The 19716-nt window shown below is 44.6% G+C and overlaps 1 protein-coding gene across 1 annotated transcript in view; it reads left to right on the top strand.

The window, feature by feature from the left end:
* Nucleotides 1-19716, top strand: part of EHBP1 (EH domain binding protein 1) — a gene marked incomplete at its 3' end in the record, with an annotated part of 225619 nt that overhangs the window by 171883 nt on the left and 34020 nt on the right. Inside the window, exons 15-17 of the mRNA XM_009892512.1 lie at nucleotides 6560-6707; nucleotides 13382-13498; nucleotides 17047-17171. Of these exons, the coding sequence (XP_009890814.1) occupies nucleotides 6560-6707; nucleotides 13382-13498; nucleotides 17047-17171 (390 nt within the window). The remainder of the gene's footprint in view (nucleotides 1-6559; nucleotides 6708-13381; nucleotides 13499-17046; nucleotides 17172-19716) is intronic.

Raw genomic sequence — 19716 nt, 5'->3', positions numbered from 1 at the left:
AAAAAAAAAAAAAAAAAAAGAAGAAAAAAAGAAAAAAAAACAAACCCAACCCAACAAACCAACCCAGCAAAATAGCATCCAGGGAGGCGTCGGGGTTGGCGCTTGTTCTTTCCGTTCTTGTCGCAGAGCGGGATCCCCACCGCCCTCCCCGGGAAATTAAAGAGAAGGTCGTCAGGGAAGGGGAAAGGAGGGGGGGAAACTTTGGGAGGCTCCGCTTTGTTGGGCTGGGAGGGAGCGGGGAGCATTCCTCGGGAGGGCACGTCCTCCTCCCTTCCCAGGACCGGCGGTCTGAGAGATGCTGTGCTCCAGCTTACGCACCCCGTACCCTTGCCAAAAGCCTTTGTTTCGTAATGCCACTTTTTTTTTTCCTTCTTTTTTTTTCTTTCTTTTTTTTTTCTTTCTTTTTTTTTCTTTCTTTTTTTCTTTCTTGTTTTTTTCTTTCTTGTTTTTTCCCCCCCTTAAATTCTAAAGTCAAGTTTACACAAGAGAAAATCCCTTAAGTGGAGCTCGACGAATGTTGACTCCTACAATGAGTAAGCAGCTTCTTTAACTCCTCTCCTCAACCCGGCTGTGCAAAGGCACGGAAAATGCCACCGTCGGACCTATAGATCTCCCGTGGGACGTTCTGCCCTGTCCGACTGATGGCACTGTTTCACAATCCGGCTCAACCCACGCGCTTGAGACCCCGTTTGCGGGTCATGCCAATAGCGTTGACAATCGTGGTGACCACAACCTTCCGCGTTGCGCCGCCTTAGGTGATCGCTGTCCTTAATTATTCCTTAAGCACCAACTTGCCTAAGCAAGAGGAAATTCCCCGGGGAAGAGGTTAGCGGCCGAGCGCGGTGTGGGGAATAGAAACGCTCGCCCGGCTCGGCGTGGAGCTGTGCGGCTCCTAAAGGGTTAAACGGGTTAAATCTTATTTATCTGAATAGAACTGCGGGGTTGTTTTGCCGAATGCTCCAGCACAAATACCTCTGGTTCACTTTGACATTACAATTTTATTTTTTTTTGGTTGGTTTCTTTACTTTAAATACTTGAACTGGTAGACCTTTTACTTTTTTCTCGGAGAAAGATGTATTTGTACCAGATTAGAAAAGCTAAACTGTTTCTTTACATTGAATAATCAGCCTGTCATGACAAATCTATCTCCTTCTGCATGAGTAGGTGCCAGTTTGACTAGCTTCTTTTAGGCTCACACTGGGTTTTAAGCTGGATCCATGTGCATGACTGGCAGTGCATTTGTTGGGCCAGATCTAAGGAGCCAGAGAGCGTTCAGCTCCTTTTTGCCTACAAAAGAGCAGCCAGACAACCAGCAAGAGGCCTTGGATGTAGCACAAGGTGATACTTACTTAGTCAGCCCTTCTTTCTTTCCAATATATATATATTTTTTTATTTTTTTTCCGTTCAGTAAACTAAGAGTTTCTCGCTCTCACAATGATACGAGGAAATTAAATTATCAATGGGGTTTTTTCTCCAGCTGCGCTCTTCGCACCCGAGATACCGTACCGAGTGAATCGTAGTTTTTCCAGAATGCCATAGATCATATTAAAAAAAAAAAAAAAAAAGAAATAAAAATAAAAAATTGCTGGCTAACTATTCTTTAAAAATGCCTCCTGGGGTTAAGGAGTTGTTTTCCATTTTATAGCCCCATTTTGTTGTGAATTTGGGGGTCTTTTTTTTTTTCTTAGCTTTGTTAAGACACTTTGTGATTCCTCCAGTTTTAGACTTTGGGCTACTGCTGTTTTCATTCCGTATTGTCTCGTTAGTCCATCGGTGCCATAGATCTGCTTCTTTTGAGTCGATACTTCTTGGGATACACATCCATAAAAAAAATAGACGGTCAAGCTACGTAGAGTTGATGGTTAGTAAGGCAGTGAGTGGAGACACTAGGCAGAAAGCAGAAAATATCGAAGATATTTATGTCTTTCTTCGCTGACCAATTCCCACCATGCGACTACCCACAGAAATCCAAAGCCCATGCACTTTTGTTTCTGTGGAGCGTTCCCAGCTTAGCAATTCGTATTTCGCTCCCTACCTGGGTATTTGGAGCTGTTCAGAAACCGGAGCGGAGACCAAACAGCAATGTGGTCCCCGGGGGTGATCAAAGATTTAATCTGACCAGATGGGACAAACTTGAGAAAGATTTTGACTTTCCACTCTGTTTTGCAACAAGAAAGGCTGATTTCTTTTCTTTTCTTTTTTTTTTTTTTTTTTTTTTTCTCTTTTCCTTTTCCCTCCCGTCCTTTCTTTGTTAGGAAAGGCAGAGATCAGGCCATCCCCAGAGAAATGAGCAGGTGTGGCCATTTACCAGCGTGTTGGGTTATATTAGAAACCCACATAAGAAAAGTTGGAAATGGTTTGAAAAGATCTGCTAAACACTTTTAATGTTTCATCCCAAATCCTATTTACTCAAACGAGAGCCCATCGAGGTCACATTAAAACCCAGCCTGCCCAAACCTTTAAAGCTGGTGTAATTTTATTTTTTTTTATTTTATTTTTTTATTATTATTATTCTGTCTTCTCTACTCACTGAATAGGTACATTTTGGTAATCCTTGCCCCTGGACAAGCACAGAAGTCTTTTTCTTTCTGAATGGCTAATAACAGAGCCGTTCTTCCCGTCTAATGATGAAAGAGGTGGCAGTCAAGTTCTTTCTCTTAGATGTACTCTGCACTCGGGGCAGACCGCGGACAATTTTGAAACCTACAGCTACGGGAATCTCTCCCCCTCGTAGGTACAATCCTGATTCCATTTCGTTGCTGTGGAGTCTCACTAATTTACCACTTTTTTTTTTTTTTTTTAACTTCCCACCCCTCCCTCTGCTCTACAGACACCGTAAAAAATTCTCTTTTTCAACATCAAATAGATGCAGCCCACGGGATTATATCTATTTTTTTTATTACAGGGAGGGGCTACTGCGTTATCACATTGCGGGTGTAAACTCAGTTTGGATCCTCCCAAAATCCTGCCAAAGGATGGCTGTAAATCCCTGGGAGAGGTTTGGGGTTGGTTTTGGTTGGTTTTTTTTTTTTTGAAAATGTGGGAAGATTGCAGAATTTTTAGTGCTATAAGGAGATGGGGGGGGGTGTGGTGTGTGCTTTTTTCCTCCCCCCTCCAAGACTCCACCAATCTTAATATTTTACTGAGTTGGGCATTACCCACACGTCTCCAGCCGGGTAACGATGTCAGAAACCGCCCGTGTTCCACGTTCAAATTCACCTTCCTCAAATCCACGGCATCTTTTTTTTTTTTTTTAATTTTTTATTATTTATTTTATTTTATTTCTTTAATTATTTTTTTTGGCCAAAGGCCCGTCAGTCAGCGCCGTCTGCGGCGAGTACAAAAAGGACCCCCTAACGGCAGCCATTTTTATTTGCTTCTTAAGATCCAAAGGCTGCTGAAAGAACAATTGGATAAAGTTGGAGGATTGGAGAAGCTGGATTTTCTTGTGCCGGTGAAATGAAACTCCCGCCCGCCTTTTTTTTTTCCTTTCCCCCCTTCTCTTCCCCTTCCCCTTAAAAGCCGACGTCTGCCGGGGGGTTGTAGCTGTGTCAAAGCCGTTGGGATGCCACTGCTGATCACTTTAATTACTAGGACTAAGGAGGATAAAATTAAAAGTAGCACCATTGAAGCAGTGGAAGAAAGCTTGCCGAGATGTCGCTGAACTGTGAAATATAAAAATTGCATACCAATACATTTTTATAGGAGGGGAAACAAGGAATTGCATTACTTATTCTTGAAGAGTTTGCCCTTAAATGGTGAAGTTTGCCTCGCTCTGCATCCCCGTGGCAGAGCTTTAGACCATTACGGAGTAATTGGGCGGGGGGGGGAGAGCGGAGCAAACTTGACTCTCTCTTTGGCATGTCAGGTTCACGTCGGAGGGCGAAAGATTTTACCGAGTTTTTGACTGTATAGGGAGAAAAATTGCCGTCGGTGCATTTGCGTGGTCCTTTCTTGGCAGAAGGCTTCTCTTCGTGTCTCCTTTTTGGGGTTTTCGGGTTGTTTTTTTTTTTTTTTTGGAATATCTATGTCCGTGCCTCTCCCAGGTGCTTCCCGTTCCAACACCTAAGGGATCGATTTACCGTTTGATAATTGTTCGGTACCTCAAAACTTCCATCTCCCTCCCTTTTTCCCCTTCGCGTTTCCTGGCTCCTTCCACCAGGTTTCCCTCCGCCGCTGAGCGGGGGTAACCCCGGGGTTCAAATACCTGAACTGAATTTAAGCCAGAACTGGGCTGTGGTGGGGTGGTTGGTTTGGTTTGGGTTTTTTTTTCCCCCTCTCTTATCCGCTGGTGATGATTGGCTTAATCAGCACAAACACAAGCCGCAATAATCTTGTGTTTGCTCGGAGATCCCTGGGATGTTAATGACTATGCTAATAATTCAGGAGACAAGTTCTCTTTCAGGAGGAGGGGAGAAAAGGAGACGAGGAGGAGGGGGGGGGGGCGAAAATCACCCTGCTCGGTTTAGGGCACGTTTGTCACAAACCCGTAACCTCAGTTTAAACTCCGCGGGCTAACGTAGATTAAATTGTTGGACGTCCCGCCACGTGGGAATCTTAACAGAAACGTTGCCCGTTCCTTCTTAAACATGATTTAAATCAGAATCTTAACAGAAACGTTGCCCGTTCCTTCTTAAACATCATTTAAATCAAAGCCACAAGTTCTTATATCCCGGGAATTACAAATAGTAGAGATCGGAGCAGTTTTATTACGCGTGAAATTCAACGTTAACGTCCCTCACCGGATACCGCAGGTCGGAATAAAACGGCTTGGCTGGCTAGAAATTAAAATAAATTAGATTTACGATAGTGGTTAGGAGGAAGACGGGGAGGGAGAAGCTTTCCAGTTGCCTTTCGGTTGTGTACTTTACCAAATAAGTTCTGGATAGAAGCGTCGCTCTGGGAAGTTGAAGGGTGAGAAAGCAAACAAAACCCATGTGCCATCCCCGCCGCCGCCGAATTGTCTTTCCAGGGGGGAAAGAAGGACATTAGGAGCCAAGTAAATCCCAGCGATCTGATAGGGAATCAGGGCTCTGTCACTCAGAGAGCAGATATTGTGCTGTGTCCATACGCTTTGTTTACCGTAGGGTTTTATGAGTTGTAACCTGCCCATGCAAGCTGTTAATGAGGCTAAATCTCGCTGCTGGAGGATTGAATTACAGCACACCTCTGGGCTCATGGTTATAAACACAAAGTCCCATTAGGGCCCCATTCGGATTCAGCCATTTGCATATTTATTTTTTTGGGGGGGGTGGCGGCATTGTGCGGGAGAACAATGCCGAGTAAATAGCTACAAACAAACAATTTGCATGGAAATGGCGAAAACGCACCTAATTAGTATTTTTGCGCCCCTTTTTATTAATGGTTTGCTTCAACTAAATAGCGCTTAGGCGGCGGCGGCGGCTGCAGGTGCGGGATGCTGAGTTTGGGGGCTGGTGGGAAGGCTGCCAAGAGGGCTCTCCAAAATTAGGCAGTTTGTTATATTCCGCTTAGTACAGGTCAACTGCCTGTACCTGGGCTTTATCCCGGTCGTTATGTCAATAATAGAGACTTTGACTTAAAGCAAACGGCTGACTTCATGGCGCTTATGAGCGTTTCTGAGATTGAGGGGAGGGGGGAAAACAGTCCTACCTTCAAAAAAAAAAAAAAAATCATATTTTTAGGGGGAAAAGTGTCCCAACTTCAAAAAAAATCTGATTTTTAAGGTGAAAACTTAAATTGTTTCCCTTTAATGGATTCTTTTAGCTATGTTTAAACACCACTTTTTATTAAGATTTCTTTTCGTACGGTGGGTTAGTCTTTTCTAAAATTTCGTGCGGTAGAACTTTTGCTCATTTACGTAACCAAAATATTATCGTGCTTCTAAGATAGTTATGAGCTTTGGTGGGACAGCACTATCTGGGATGGCTCCAGTGTGATCTCTTTAATTACTGACCAAAGCCCCATGAGTAGGATGTGTTAAAGCAATGCAAAATCTTTTCTGCACTGTCATCTTTTGTTCTTTTATTAATTTTCATTAATTTATTTTAAAAAAAAAAGTATCTATTGAAGTCAAAGGATTAGATTCCTTTCCATGAGATTCGATGTCCCTTTACGCTTTGAAGTCAGTTTGGTGATTGGAGTAACGGAGAGCGACATCAGGCTTCTCGTTTCAGCTCTACGAGAGAATATTACCCAAACAAGTAATTCACTTTAGTAAAACCCTTTTAGAGCCACACTAAAACTTTTTGTAGTTATTACTTGGAGAAAAAAGTGTCTGAGAATTTTCGTCAAGGTATTTTTTTATAGCACGTAATTTATAAATGCTTTAAAGGGCAAATAATTAGGTTTCTAATGCGTTAATAATTTGGGGGAATGCTTTAAAAAATAAAATCAAATCAAATCCGATTCCTGGATGTCTTTAAAAATTGTGGTGTGACACCCGACTGATATCGAGCATCCTATTTATAATGTGGGCCAAGCACCGTGCTGTAAACCAGTTACTATCATGATGATCAGATTGAGAACGAAATTGCATTTCTGTCAATTACTGAGTTGGCAACTGTTCAATATATCTTAGCAGCAAGATGAAGAGCGGCGTCGGCAGCTGAGAGAGAGAGCTCGTCAGCTAATAGCAGAAGCTCGATCTGGAGTGAAGATGTCAGAACTTCCCAGCTACGCTGAAATGGCGGCGGAAAAGTTGAAAGAAAGGTCAAAGGCATCTGGAGGTGAGCTGGGGAACCTTCTGTCTTATTCCTGTGGCAACCTGAGAGCTTTTTTTGGGTATCGCTTTTATTTGTGCTTCAGAATGGTGGTGGTCATCGGGGGCGCGTATCAAAAAGAGCTGGCCGTAGGTAGGTTTCCTAAATCAAGGCTGTGTCACTTGATTTCCACCAATTAAACGAAAAAGAGTATATGTGATTGAAAGGAGATGATGTTATGTGAACAAGTAGATCGTATTGGCCCATTAGTTACAGATTTGTCGTTACCCCCAGATTTTAAGAATTCTTTGATTGTTGGTTGCAATCTCTTCAATATATATTTTTATGTTGGAACATGTGTATAAAGTTGGGGGAAAACAACATTCCAAATACTTCAGAAACTTTATTTTGCCTTCAATGTGTGCTGCTTGGGAAGAGAATTCCAAAGGCGGCCCACGGGAGGTGGGGGCAACAACCTTTTGATTTTAAAGGGCGGTCTTTTGACATACCACCTGCCTTTACAGGTTTTGAGTTGTACTAGTGCTATGACGCCATTAAAGTGACTTTGAAACGTCATTACGATGCATGTACCTGCCCGCGCTAGGGGCTGGAGTCGTGTAGTGTCACTCGAACTCGCGTGGGTGCTGAGCACGTGTTGCCGTACACGCTTCTCGCTCTTTTAGTGTCTTCTGCATATTCTAAGGGGAACCTGTGTTTCTCATACTAAGGCGTAACTGTAAGCCAAAGTGTCAGGAGCATCCAGCTCTACGTTCACAGTGCGTGTAGGTTCAACGATATTTTTTTCTTCTCTACTACCTGTATTTTATATGCATATATATATACTTAAATTGAGTTTTATTGCACCCTACACTTCTGTTCCACTTAACACCAAAGAGAAAAGCAGTTAGTTGTACGTCTCCATTTGGGTCTGCGCTTCATTTTTCCTCTCTTTGCCCACTAAACCAAGCTTGCCAACAGAACTCTTTGGGGATAAATAGCGGGATTACATCCTCAACGGGGAGGGAGGAAGACGGGCTGAGCAAAATGGCGCAGTACGTCTCTGTTGAGTAGACTACGGTGTTCTTCATCCCTCTTCACAATTTACGACTCCCCGTCCTACATTATTTAATGACTTCCTCCTCACTGTTTTAGCGTGTACGTAGCTGTTCCTGCCATCCCTTCCCTCCAAGTAAGGTGCCCTTTGTGGGTATACCCCAAGTAAATGTATTTATCCGTATAGATCGCACGTGCACTCAGAGCGTTTCAGTGTTACTAAAGGAGGAGACAGTATCAGTGCTGATGACAACTCGTTTATCAAGCTTCTCACCGCTATCCCACTGTAACAATTTCACTGCTTTCTACTTTTGCACGTGTGTTGCGTTAGCTCCTTGATTTGTATTCCCCACCTTGATTTTTCTCGATTCATGCAGTGGTTCGCCCAGGCTATTTGAACTTCTCTTGGACTTGCAGTTCTCATTCCCGGTCTCTTTTTATTCCTCTTTGCTCTTTTTACGCCAACGTGCATTTTATAGGACTTCTTTCTACTTACTCCTTCTCAACAAGTTTTCCTTATGGCACATCTTCCACATACTTCTCCCACATCGCTGGTCATTTCAGGTGCCGGGCGACATTTCCGCTCAAGACTTTCATTCTTCTAAAGTGGAGTAGGTCTGTGAAATGGCACCAGCGCTTTATAAACCGAATAAACTTTAATTATTTCTGGGTTTAATCTTTTGCAATTTTTTCATTTCCACCAAAAATTAGGGTTGTATAGACGTTCTCCTTATTACAACCGGATTCTGAATATTGCCCCTGACTGCCTTCATATGTAATAGGTTTTTTTCTGTGTATAGTCCTGTATACAATACCCAAGCCAAGCTTATAGTAATATCTTATGGCTTCCAAGCTCTCTTGTCCATTAGGCTTCATTAATCTCTTCTGCAGCATTGATTGCTGCGTTTTAATTTACGAAAAGGAAACGTACGGAATCATTTCCTCTCTCTCAACTCAGTTATTCCAGAAAAAAAGTGACGTTTCAGCTTTGGGATTTTGGAGTTTTTAAAGACTAACTTCTTGCTCGCTATCGTGGGTGAAAATGCGCTCTCTTTCAGTCTTTCCATGTGCTCATTAAGAGTTTTGTGCTTTGGCGCTGGGGCTACATTCTCTGGTAAAAGGCTTTATTTTATCGTGGTCTGAAAAACTCAAATGCCTATGGCAAGTGGAAACTTTCCTGGATAAGCAGCATCCTTTGCTAGGAAATCCAGTCTTTTTCGGAGGTTATTTGGCATGTGAGACAGAAAACGCTTCTTCCTGCCAACTGCCAGAGGGTTTGGGATGGCAGCTTCAAATTTATTAGCTGTCCCACTAGCTTCAGGCTGATAAGCGGATGCCTTGAGGTGGGTCCAGGGACGGCATCAAGATAGGAATCCGAATATCCTCCCTTTTCCCAGCAGCGACGGGACAAAGGAATTGACATCTTATCTAGGTATGGTTCCCCGTGCGGTGGGACACCCGGCGACTCTCTGGGGATTTCGGTAGCGCGTTTTCTTTTCCTCTCTGGCACATCTCCATCCTTTCTCTGAGGCAGCGCCTTTGGGAGGATGCGGCTGGGACCTGGAGGTGGTGAGGAGGCAGCGGAGGGAGGGAACGATGGAGAGGACGAGGGGGTAAGACAAGCATCACAGGAAGAGGCTTCGGTGAAAAAAGTGCCAAAAATAGGCAAAACTGGGAGGGGAGAAGAGAACAAACGCAGGAACGACACAGGAAAGAGACGTTAGGGGAGCAGGGAGGGAAAAACACAGGCGAAGCAGCGTCCAAATGTATTGTAAGACACACACACACAAAAAAAAAAGCCTTCAAAAATTTTGGAATTAATAACAAAAGCTGGAAAGGTGTCACTGCAGTTAAAAAATGTCCTGAAGAGAGCCAGCTGACATTGCATTGCACTTTTGTAGGCCTAAAGTTTTCAGGGTACGGTACAGGTTTTACTTCTGAGGCAGTGACTTGGAGGGACTGTACGTGGTAGCTCGGGCTGACTCATCGTGCTCAGTCTCCGACTCATAAAACAGCCTTAAGTCCCGGGTTTAATATCTTTAACAGACAGTATTTGTATCTGTTGGCAGTTACTGCTGTACTTTCCTCCTTTCTTGTACACCGAACCAGTCTTTCGGCTCTGCTTTCCCTCCGCTCCCCCCCGTTGCTTCCTCTGTCACTGTTCAGGTGCTCCTCTCGCATCCTGTAGCCTTAACGTGAACTCTGTACCTGAAAGTAAAGAACCTAAATAGCCGAATATCCACAACCTTGAAGCATTTCCCAGAGGCAATCCTTACGTATCCTTCTCCCGCTAACGTGATCCAACCCCCGTCAACGCTTTTCCCTCTCTTGTGAAAATTGTTCCTTTTTAATTTCATCTAGAAATCCGTGCGGTCTGCTGCAACTCCTTCACGTGCGGACAAGCTTGAACCGAGGCAAGAGAATTGTCAGTTAAACCGCAAACTAAGCCTGAGCTGAATCTGAATAGTAAGACATCAGTGCTATAAAGTGCCTCTGGATCTTTTTTTCCACCGATATTCCAGCATTTCCGTTTTGTTCTGAAAGATTCATAATTTCGCTCTCTCCAGTCCAGGCTGTGTAGGTAATGGTCAGCGGTGTTTAGTCGTTGACTTAATCTTTTATCTTTCCTTTTTTTCCGTTTCTTCTGGACGTGGTAAAGCTTTGCTGTCTTTCTAGGATCCACATTTACATGCTTTTCAAGGAAGCAGTTCTTTAGCACTCTTCTAAATACGTGCCCTGGTTCTAGACCAAGTGCTTTAAGTTTTTCACACTAGTAATTTGTTCTTTTCATAAAAGATATCTGTTATCTCTTCGTCATGTTGTTCCTTTTATCATTTGTAATTGCAAAATCTTGTTGTAACATGCTCCCTAAACACATTTCCTTTTTTAATACACTGGAAGAACATCGGTCTGGAAAAAAAAACCACCCCAGAGTAGTTTAAAACAAGTAAGCTGTAGATTTTGAAAGATACTTGAAAATTTCTGAAATTGCTTCAAATGAATGCTTTTAATTGAATGTTGGTTGTTTTTTTTTTTAAAATAAAGTGTAAATGTCCTGATAATCATATTCAGTTGAAGCCTGCCAGCTTTAAATTAAATACTGGGTCGGGTCATTATCTGACACCAGGAACTGGTGTCTTCGACGTTCCCATCTCTTTTGTTACCTAAAATGGTGGTGTCAAAGGCAGTGCCTCTGATCTCGTCTCGCTATATTAAATTAAAGAAAATCAAATCATCTAATAGAAGCATTCCCTTAGCACGCGGCAGTCTTAAACCCCGTCAGCCTGTTTAGATTGTGTGGGCACATCCAGCGTCCTGCTGGGTGACTGGTAGTGGCGAGCCGACCTTGCGGGTTGACTTCTTCGGCTGCTTTGGAAAGTCATTGCCCCCCTCTAGGCTCGAGGTGGATTAGGTTTTCCTCTGCCGTGGCAGTGTCCCTCTTTCTTTCTCTTCCACCTCTTTGAAATGTCCGTGGTCCTTTGCTGCCGGTAGCCCGGTCACGTTCTCAGTGTGCCACCGTGAGCTCCGGGATGCGTTTGAGAGTACCGTGGCCTGAGCGCCACCAAGTTTCTCCTGACACCGTCATGAAGGATTTAAAATCATGCGAGACGTCTGGCTCCTCCTTGGAAAAAGTAGAGATGCTTTGAAGAAAGTGCAAAGCTTCAGAATTCTTGCTGTTGCTGCTTTACCGTTCTCCGGTTTCTCTTCAGTCTCCTTTTTACCCCAAACCTTTCTCCACTTCACGATGATCACGCTGTGCTTTGTTCACCTGCCTCTGCGCTACCCGAAACAGCGAGAGTCTGGATCACTGAACCATCTCCGTGAACTGAAGTGGGAACAGAAAGGATGGCGCAAGGAGTCCTGAGTGCTTCTACTCACCCGGAGCACCATCGGTCAGGTCCCAGGTCTGGTTTGGCTGGGGAGAGATGGTCTTCTCCATCCCTCTGGCTCAAGCTGGGGCGGTTTGGAAGAAAGCTGACCCTTCCAGGGACCATCGAGAATGAGCGGAGAGGAGCCCAGGGAGGTCACGGTGGTCCGCCCAATTGGAAGGGTCCTTCTTCACAGGCGGCTGCTCCATCGTTCGCACAACAGATGTTGAGTAAGACACTGAGCTGGAAACTTCTTTGCTCCTGTCGCAGCAAGAGCCTTACCCTGAACCGGCAGAGGTCTGCGAAAGAGGTTGATTAGTTACAGAGGGATTGAGGGGAGCAGCTGGTTAGGAAAGAGTAGCAGACATACAAAAAAAAAGTCCACAAGCTCCCAAAACGGGACTTACAGGGGGTGTGGAGATAAAGAGAGAAGGACCAGACACAACCGTATGACCTTCGTGGCGGCAGTGGGGGCCTGAAGTGCAAAGTTCAGGTCTGGGGAGGAGGTTTAGGGCGTTTCAGAGACAGATGATGAGCCATCAGCACCAATCCCGGTCCGAACTTCCCCAAACTTCTGGTATTCCGGATTATGGTACTGTATTTAGGATCCCCTTTGTTATGATGCTGTTTGAATGTACCAATGTCCTGTGATTATAATTAGTAGTTTTTCTTATTGTGAAGTGTCTTAAAGTTCCTTTAGTATCTTCTTTCTCCAGAGACGCTCCAGCCTTCTCTTTTTGGTCGTTTTTACACGCATGCATACACACATAGGAAAAAAAATGTTCTTATAAGTCTGAACAAGTGTAGATAGCGTTTGATATGGGACTTAAAAGTGAGTAAATACAATGCAACTACCTGCTTTGAAAGTACTAATCTAGCTTTTATGGACTTTAATTTCATTATATATTGGTATTGAAAATGTGAGTCAGGATTTTTTCTGGGATCTGCTTCCCAATTCAGCACTTGCTGTTTGATCCTCCTCGGGTTACTTGCTCTTTCTGTGCCGTAATTTACCTACATCATCATCATCATTGTAATTACAATAATCGTCCGCTTCATAAAACATTATGGGGCTCATTCACAAGTGATATTCATAAGCTGCTCTGAGAAACTGGGTAGGAAGATCCCGTAAAAAAAATATAAAGCGTAATTACAATTACTGTTTTATTTTAAATGTGCGTAGCTTACAAACGATGCTGGTTCAAAGCGGGGCGGTAAGGCGGCGATCCGCGAGCGTGCTCTTGCTACACCCGAGCTGCGCGCTCGCCAGGCGGGATGGTCCAGGTGGTACTTTTCCCCCTCCTACGGGAAGAGGTGGGAGATGCCAGCGCCTAAGCCAGGTGCGGCCATGGCTGCGATGGACTCTGCCGAGTAAGGAGCAGCAAGTCTCAATTTTGCAAGATCCGGCGCCTGCTCTGCGTTACGGAGAACCGGGAGCCTAGGGAAAATTATTTTGACTCAATTATAAGGAAAAGCACATGTACTTTTCAGAGTTAGCCAGACATCCGACGCGGAGAACAGCCACCGCTGAGGCCAGGCTCTACCTTTATTGTAGCAGGAGCTTCCAGCAGAGCCCCCTGTGTGTATATTGAATTGCAGCGGTTTGAAGATAAATCCATGAGTGGACGGAGTGAAATCTCCTTCCAGACGTATTTAGTGATTTGCATTTTTATCATAACTCGGCTTGTTCTCTAAAGCATTCTTTTTTTTTTTTTTTTAATAGCGATGTGGTGCATGTACGTAAGAAAATACTAACCTTAATGCTGTGTGTTCCTACAGATGAGGATGAGGATGATGATAACATTGAGATAGATACTAACGAGGAGGTTCCTGAATGCTCTGTTACTGGAGGTGGAGATGAGCTTACTAACCTAGAAAATGACCTTGATTCAACGGGTAATTTAAATAATGGCTATTTTGTGTATTTTGCATGACTAACACTCCATCATCATATAAGTACTGATGTGCTGCTTCTCTCTGTCATAGCTTTGTTCCTTTGTGCCTTTGCAGGTCTTTTAAACCCTAACGCTTATCCTTTTGGAATATTTTTTAGCGTTCATGTCTAGTTGCAATTTAAAACCAGCAACGCGATCGTTATTTCCAACGATGGCGGATTTAACGTGTCTCTTGCTCTTTGCTGGGGAAAGGTTTGGAAAGCAGAACCACCTGAAATTCCCCCCCCCTCCCCTGCTGGTCCCAGCAAAGGAAGGTCGGCAGGCCGGAGGAGTGAGCAATCCGGTTGGCGAGCAGAGATGCCACTCTCTGCACCGACACCCCGGTCCGTGGGCTCAGGGAAGAGGAGTAGACCTCTCCCTCTGTTTCCACACAGGCTTCGTATCCCCCCGGTCCCTTCCTGAGGACCTGTTCTTGTATGTAGACCTTGTTGCTCCAGTGGGGATACGGAGGTATAAATTTGAACAGACTTAATCCAATTTACTTCACAAAGTTCTAGTAATAGATTTTTAATAACACTTTTTAAAAGTATTCATATTCTTGTAGAAATGTCTATATGATCTCGGCACGTGCTGGTCAAGTAATAATAAATCATGGTAGTGGTGTTTCCCCTCTCAAAAATTGTAATCGAGCAAAATTGGAGTTTGGGTTCCCCCATAGATGCTAAAATACGTCAGGATCATACAAGGGAGATGCTTCATTAAAAAGGCGCTAGATCTTCAAAGCTGTACCCATCAGCGAGGGGCTCCTCTGCTCTCAGGGAGTTGCTGGAGGAGTTTGTTCTCTCTGCAGCCCTGAGGATTGGGGAGGGACTCCCTGTACTATGGGTGCGTTCCTGCTCCCTGCAAGGTAGCTCCAGCCCCGAGGAGCGTGACCAGCACGGGACAGCATCGGGAGAAAGGCAGTGCAGGAGAGAACTTCTTACAGCGTCCTCTCGCTTGGTTCTTCTGCCCATGCCGACTCCACCCAAGTTTGTAGCCCTCAATAGACTAAATCAAAAGAGGGGAGATTTAGAGTAGATAAAAGGAAGAAATGTTTCCCTGTGCGGGTGGTGAGCCCCCGGCCCAGGTTGCCCCGAGCAGCTGTGGCTGCCCCATCCCTGGAGGTGTTCAAGGCCAGGTTGGACGGGGCTTGGAGCAACCCAGTCTAGTTGATGTCCCTTCTCATGGGTTGGAACTAGATGGTCTTCAAGGTCCCTTCCAACCCAAACTATTCTATAAGTCTACGATTCTACGACTTCGTTTAGCGTTTGCTCTTTGTCAATTAAACCGACAGTGATTGTGTATATAGCACTTTCTTTCTAGTCTTTTTGGAATGCAAAAGATTTGATTCATGTCCTTTTCTTTTTTATTATTTATTTGAGGATTTCCAAACACATAAGAAAATATACTTAGTGTTTCCAGCATTGGAATTAAGCTGATTTAGAGCAGAAACCTGTCAAATAATTTTCCAATAAATGCTGGTTCATTTTAGGAGAAATAGAAAATCGATAAATGAATATTCTTGTCACATAGCCCCAGTGACTTACCAACATTTATTTCTGTGGGCCTTTTTCGGGGGGAAATACCTTCCCAGGGCTACAAACCCTCTCCCCAGCACTTCGTCCTCCACCACGGGAAGATGTTCTGGGAAAAACCAGGGACACCGTTCTGCAGTTCAATCTGCACGGTAGCCTGAGGGACAAACGAGTAAGGAGAAGGGGATGGGCAGTAATAGAGAAAGCCGGCTAGTGCTGCGATAGAAATCAGTGTACGCAGATTTCGGTGGGATTCTGCCAATTCATACCAAGTTCTAATGAAGGCTCAATCTCCCGAGAGCACCTAAACGCACAACTGTAAGGGACATTTCACATTTGGGATCATTATGAGCGTTGTAATTAATTTGTCCCCTCCCGAATCTTAGTGCCTCCCATCTCTCTCGAGAAGAGAAAACTTTTTTTTTTATTATTATTTTTTTTTTTTATTGCCAGTTGTTGGTTTTAAATATTGCATCTGTCTGTATTTGTCGGTGCTGCTACCGTACGCTGCTGTGAATGTATCTGATAAAATGTGAACCTCTTATATCATAGTTATTACATGCTGTTTATGGATAAACCCAGGAGAACGGGCATGTACTTACATGTGAGCCTCAAATTAAGAGCACCCTGACTGGGTGTGCCAGAAGGAAAGGGAAACTATCCTTCGTCATAACCCGGCCCAGCCCATTGCTGCTGGAGGCAGGCATCATTTCATGGCCAGCACGCCAAAATATTTTGGCTAACGTGAATTGCAGCGCTCCAAACCTTGGAAGGAGCTGTGTGCGGCAAACCAGTCGTGGCTTCGCTTCCCGCACCAGCTAGAAGTGAAAAACTCAGGCTGTGCCTATAGAAAACCATCGTAGAGCCATAGAATGGTTTGAGTTGGAAGGGACCTTAAAGACCGTCTCGTTCCAACCCCCCTGCCATGGGCAGGGACACCTCCCACCAGCCCAGGTTGCTCCAAGCCCCGTCCAACCTGGCCTGGAAGAACATCGCAACTGCTATTTTCTCCACGTTTGACCCAAAGCCCAGATGTACGTGCGTAATTCCCGCAGGTGATGCTGCCTTCACCCCGTTTCGGGGCCGGTTTCTGGCGTGGGGCTGCACGTAGAGTATCTCTGGGGGCTTCGGCGCCAGCGGTATTCTGCCTTCCTACCCAGGGTCAGCTCGGCAGAGCTGTGGTTTGTTATTAACACCCTTCGCCTTATTCTGCACGTATGTGTGGGTAACTGCCCGGGTAGGTGTGTTCCAAATTCATATAGTCAACAGTCACGTACAGAAAGAGCGTTATTGGGAGGTAAAATTCTCAACTCCTCTTTCTTTGGGCTCTGATCCCGAATTGTGAAAACTGATGAGAAAAACGTGGGGGCTTTGGCAGACTTTGAACCTGACCCTTCGATGCAATTACGAAGCGGCTCCAAGAGATTTTTACGGCTTTCACAGCTTCAACATATTCTATAAATCAGAGGAAAATATTACTAGAAAGCTGTCTCTCGATACCGAAATTTGAACGTTGAGAAGCTGTGCCAAGGAGCCGTAGGATGAATTAGTTCATAAACTTGAAGGGTTGTCGGTGCTTCGAAGATGTGATAAATTGTTATATGTCATCTTAAAATAAATGGCTCTTTAAGTGGGTTTTTATGCCAAAGTATAGGTATGGACAGGTTGGGAGCACCTTAGAGTAAACATTGTCTCTTTTCTGTGTTTTTTCACCTACTGTCTTCAAGCACGCTTTCTTGTTCAGCTGAGTGTCACATCTGTTTTTTGAGAGAACTTTATTATCTATGTACGTTAAGAGAAATCCATGCCAATCCGAATTGCGAAAAAAACCCCACCCCGTAACCTCCCTTCAATTTTTAGTCGGAAACGTTAGCAAAGTGAACGAAATCTACCTTTTAGATTGCCACATTGTTGTAGCGCCGCTGCATTTAAATGCATCTCACTCTGTTGTGTGTGATATTTGCATATTTAGCAGAACAAAACAGTAAGTTGGTGGATTTGAAGCTGAAGAAGCTGCTAGAAGTTCAGCCACAGGTGGCAAATTCGCTCTCCGGTGCCGCTCAGAAAGCTGTAACTGATAGCTCCGAGCAAGACATGAAGGTAAGTTGGGATTCACGCTTTTGTCCCGGTACCCGTGTGTTCCCATTTCGGGTTTGCGCTTTGTGAGGAGGAGAAACGATTCCTTATCAAATCCTTCGCGGCGAAGAAGCACGGAAAATCTTCCCGGCAGTGCAGTTGCGCAGTTTGCGTTGCGCCAGGTTATTCCTGGTGATTAATCAACACATTTTCCTTTTTTTTTTTTTCTTTTTTTTTTTTTTTTCCTCTTTAATCTTGACACTTATCATCACGGTAAGAGATAGAAGCGTTTCTCAGTTCTCGTTGCTCAGGTTGTCGCTTCCATCGGAAATACAAACAGGGGCTCCCTCCCACCACAAGTCTGACTTTACCGGGCGCGGGATTGGACCCGCAGTGATTTGCTTCCCTCCCAGCCCTCACCCTCTGGTTTTTGGGTTTTTTTTTTCTTTGTAAAAATGACGCCGTGGTACACTTTAAAGACCTACACACTCGCGTGTTTGACGACAAACGCTTCCCAGTAAAACCCAGGCGAGCGCGCAGGGGTTTTGCCTGTTCTTAACATTCGGCGCTTCGGCGTAAAGCGCGCGCCGATCCCTTTCCCCGTTTCGTTTGCTGAATTCGACCCCTTGCGCTCTTACCCTTCTATATTTTGGTTTAAAATAGTCCCTGTATGTCATTAATATCCCTATGGCTCTGGGGCACTTCCAGTTGGGTATAACTTTTCACCCACCTGCAGTCTGGGGGGAAAGCGCTGCTGACTGAAAGGATTTCCTTCCCCAGATACAGAGATGCTTTGAAGTCCCAAAACAATGACTTTCATTGCTTTTCCCTTACACTGTCGGTTCCTATAAATTGGTGATGAAAGTGTGTGGCAGCGGCGGAGGACTTTCGGTCTCTATCTTTGAACAAAAGGAAGGCCGGATCAAGTCTGATTTTTTGCGTTCAATTTAGCTTTCTGCAGTGGATTTAATGCAAAATGAAGCTGGCCCAAGAATAATACAATGGATTGAAAAGGCTAACTGAATTAGCGGGCTTAGAGGAATACATTTGTAAAGTGGCAGAAGTCCCCAGTCATAAAAAGGTTTCTTAAAATGGGATTTACTGGCTAATCACGCTGATATTTTAGCGTGTTGCCAGGCCTGAAAAAATTAGTCCTGTTTGTTTATTTTGGTAAAGACTGCGGTTTAGGCTGTCGGAGGGTTATTGTGCTAATAAGAGGAAACCACCTTTTTATTTAACCAGAATCATAACCGGCTCATTAGTGCGGCTGAAAAGTCATCCGGAGCGGAGGAGCGATACTTTTTTTTTTGTTAAAAAGCTTAATTCGCCAAACGCCGCCCGCACCACCTCTTAGGGGCGATCGGGTCTCACCTAACCTGATGAAAATGGCATTTGTCTTTACGAAAACTCCTTCCGTGAAGGAGTTGCCCTTTTTTTTTTTTTTTTTAACTTAAGGTACTCCCCCAAAAGGTGCAACTTAACAGTTTCTCTCCGCCTTTGTAAGGAAGAGTTGGAGGGCGGCGGTGGGAGGGATAGATGGTGTCCATCTGTTCCGCTGGAGCTCGCGGCGCGGAGGTGGATTTGGGGTTTGGGGTTTTTTTTTTGTTGGGGTTTGTTGTGTTGTTTTTTTTTTTTTTAATAAAATGCGGTTTACACGTTTCTAAATGAGGCATTCTGTGTTTGTGGAAAAAGGATAAACTGTTACCTTCCCTGGGGGATTGTGTATCCCCGGCCTCCTTGAGGCTAGAGAATAGGCCATTGGAGAACTCCCTCATTACCGATTGTCTCAATGCAGAGGAAGGGCAAAGTCTTGGTAGCTTTTGATAACCAGTTTCAGCATTCAGCAGGCTTAGCTATTAGTCATGCATCTTAGCCTTTGCCTATTTACTTTCAAAACACTTAATAAAAATAATAAAAGATTAGGTATAAAATGAAATATTTGTTTGGTACACGGCACCTCGGTATCTGCAGTTTCCACACGCGGCGGTGGTTCGGTCTTCTGGGATATTTCGCGGCGATAGAACCATTTGAATTCGTTACCAGTATTAACATAGGAAGCCCTGGAAAAGATAATTGTAGTTTCCTCCGCTGTAAAGGGCTTACTTACAAATCTGGCTTTGGAAAGTTATAGCTGATGAAACGCAGTTCAGGGGGGTGGTATTATAATCCTACCTTTTAGCCTTCATCCAGCATTAGTGGTTTATCTCAATGGGCATAAAATTAGAAACTAGTTCTTCTTGTCATACAAGTCTGGGGGACTACAGAAAACGACAGATTTCTTTACCGGGGCAGAGAGACGGGCTAAAGGCAACACGCTTTTCAAACGATACCGATCGTGTTCAGGGGTAGAGCCGCCGCTACTTGGCAGCAGCGTGCGCGCCGCTTGGCGAAGCCAAGTTGCAAAGGAGCGATGTTTTTGTATCCTTTAAAACGGGGAATCGGGGGCAAACGCCTCTCGCCATGAATAAGGTCCGGCTGTTAAGTTAAGCAGAGGGTCCTGCGGGAGGGTGCCCCGCGCGGCAAAAAGCCGCTCGTTGCCACCCCACGTTAAACAAAAACACCGAGGGGG

Source organism: Charadrius vociferus, unplaced genomic scaffold (genome assembly GCF_000708025.1).
Source record: "Charadrius vociferus isolate BGI_N301 unplaced genomic scaffold, ASM70802v2 scaffold139, whole genome shotgun sequence".
NCBI lineage: Eukaryota > Metazoa > Chordata > Aves > Charadriiformes > Charadriidae > Charadrius > Charadrius vociferus.
The sequence above is the reverse complement of the archived record's forward strand: the minus strand, read 5'-3'. Positions and strand labels throughout refer to the sequence as shown.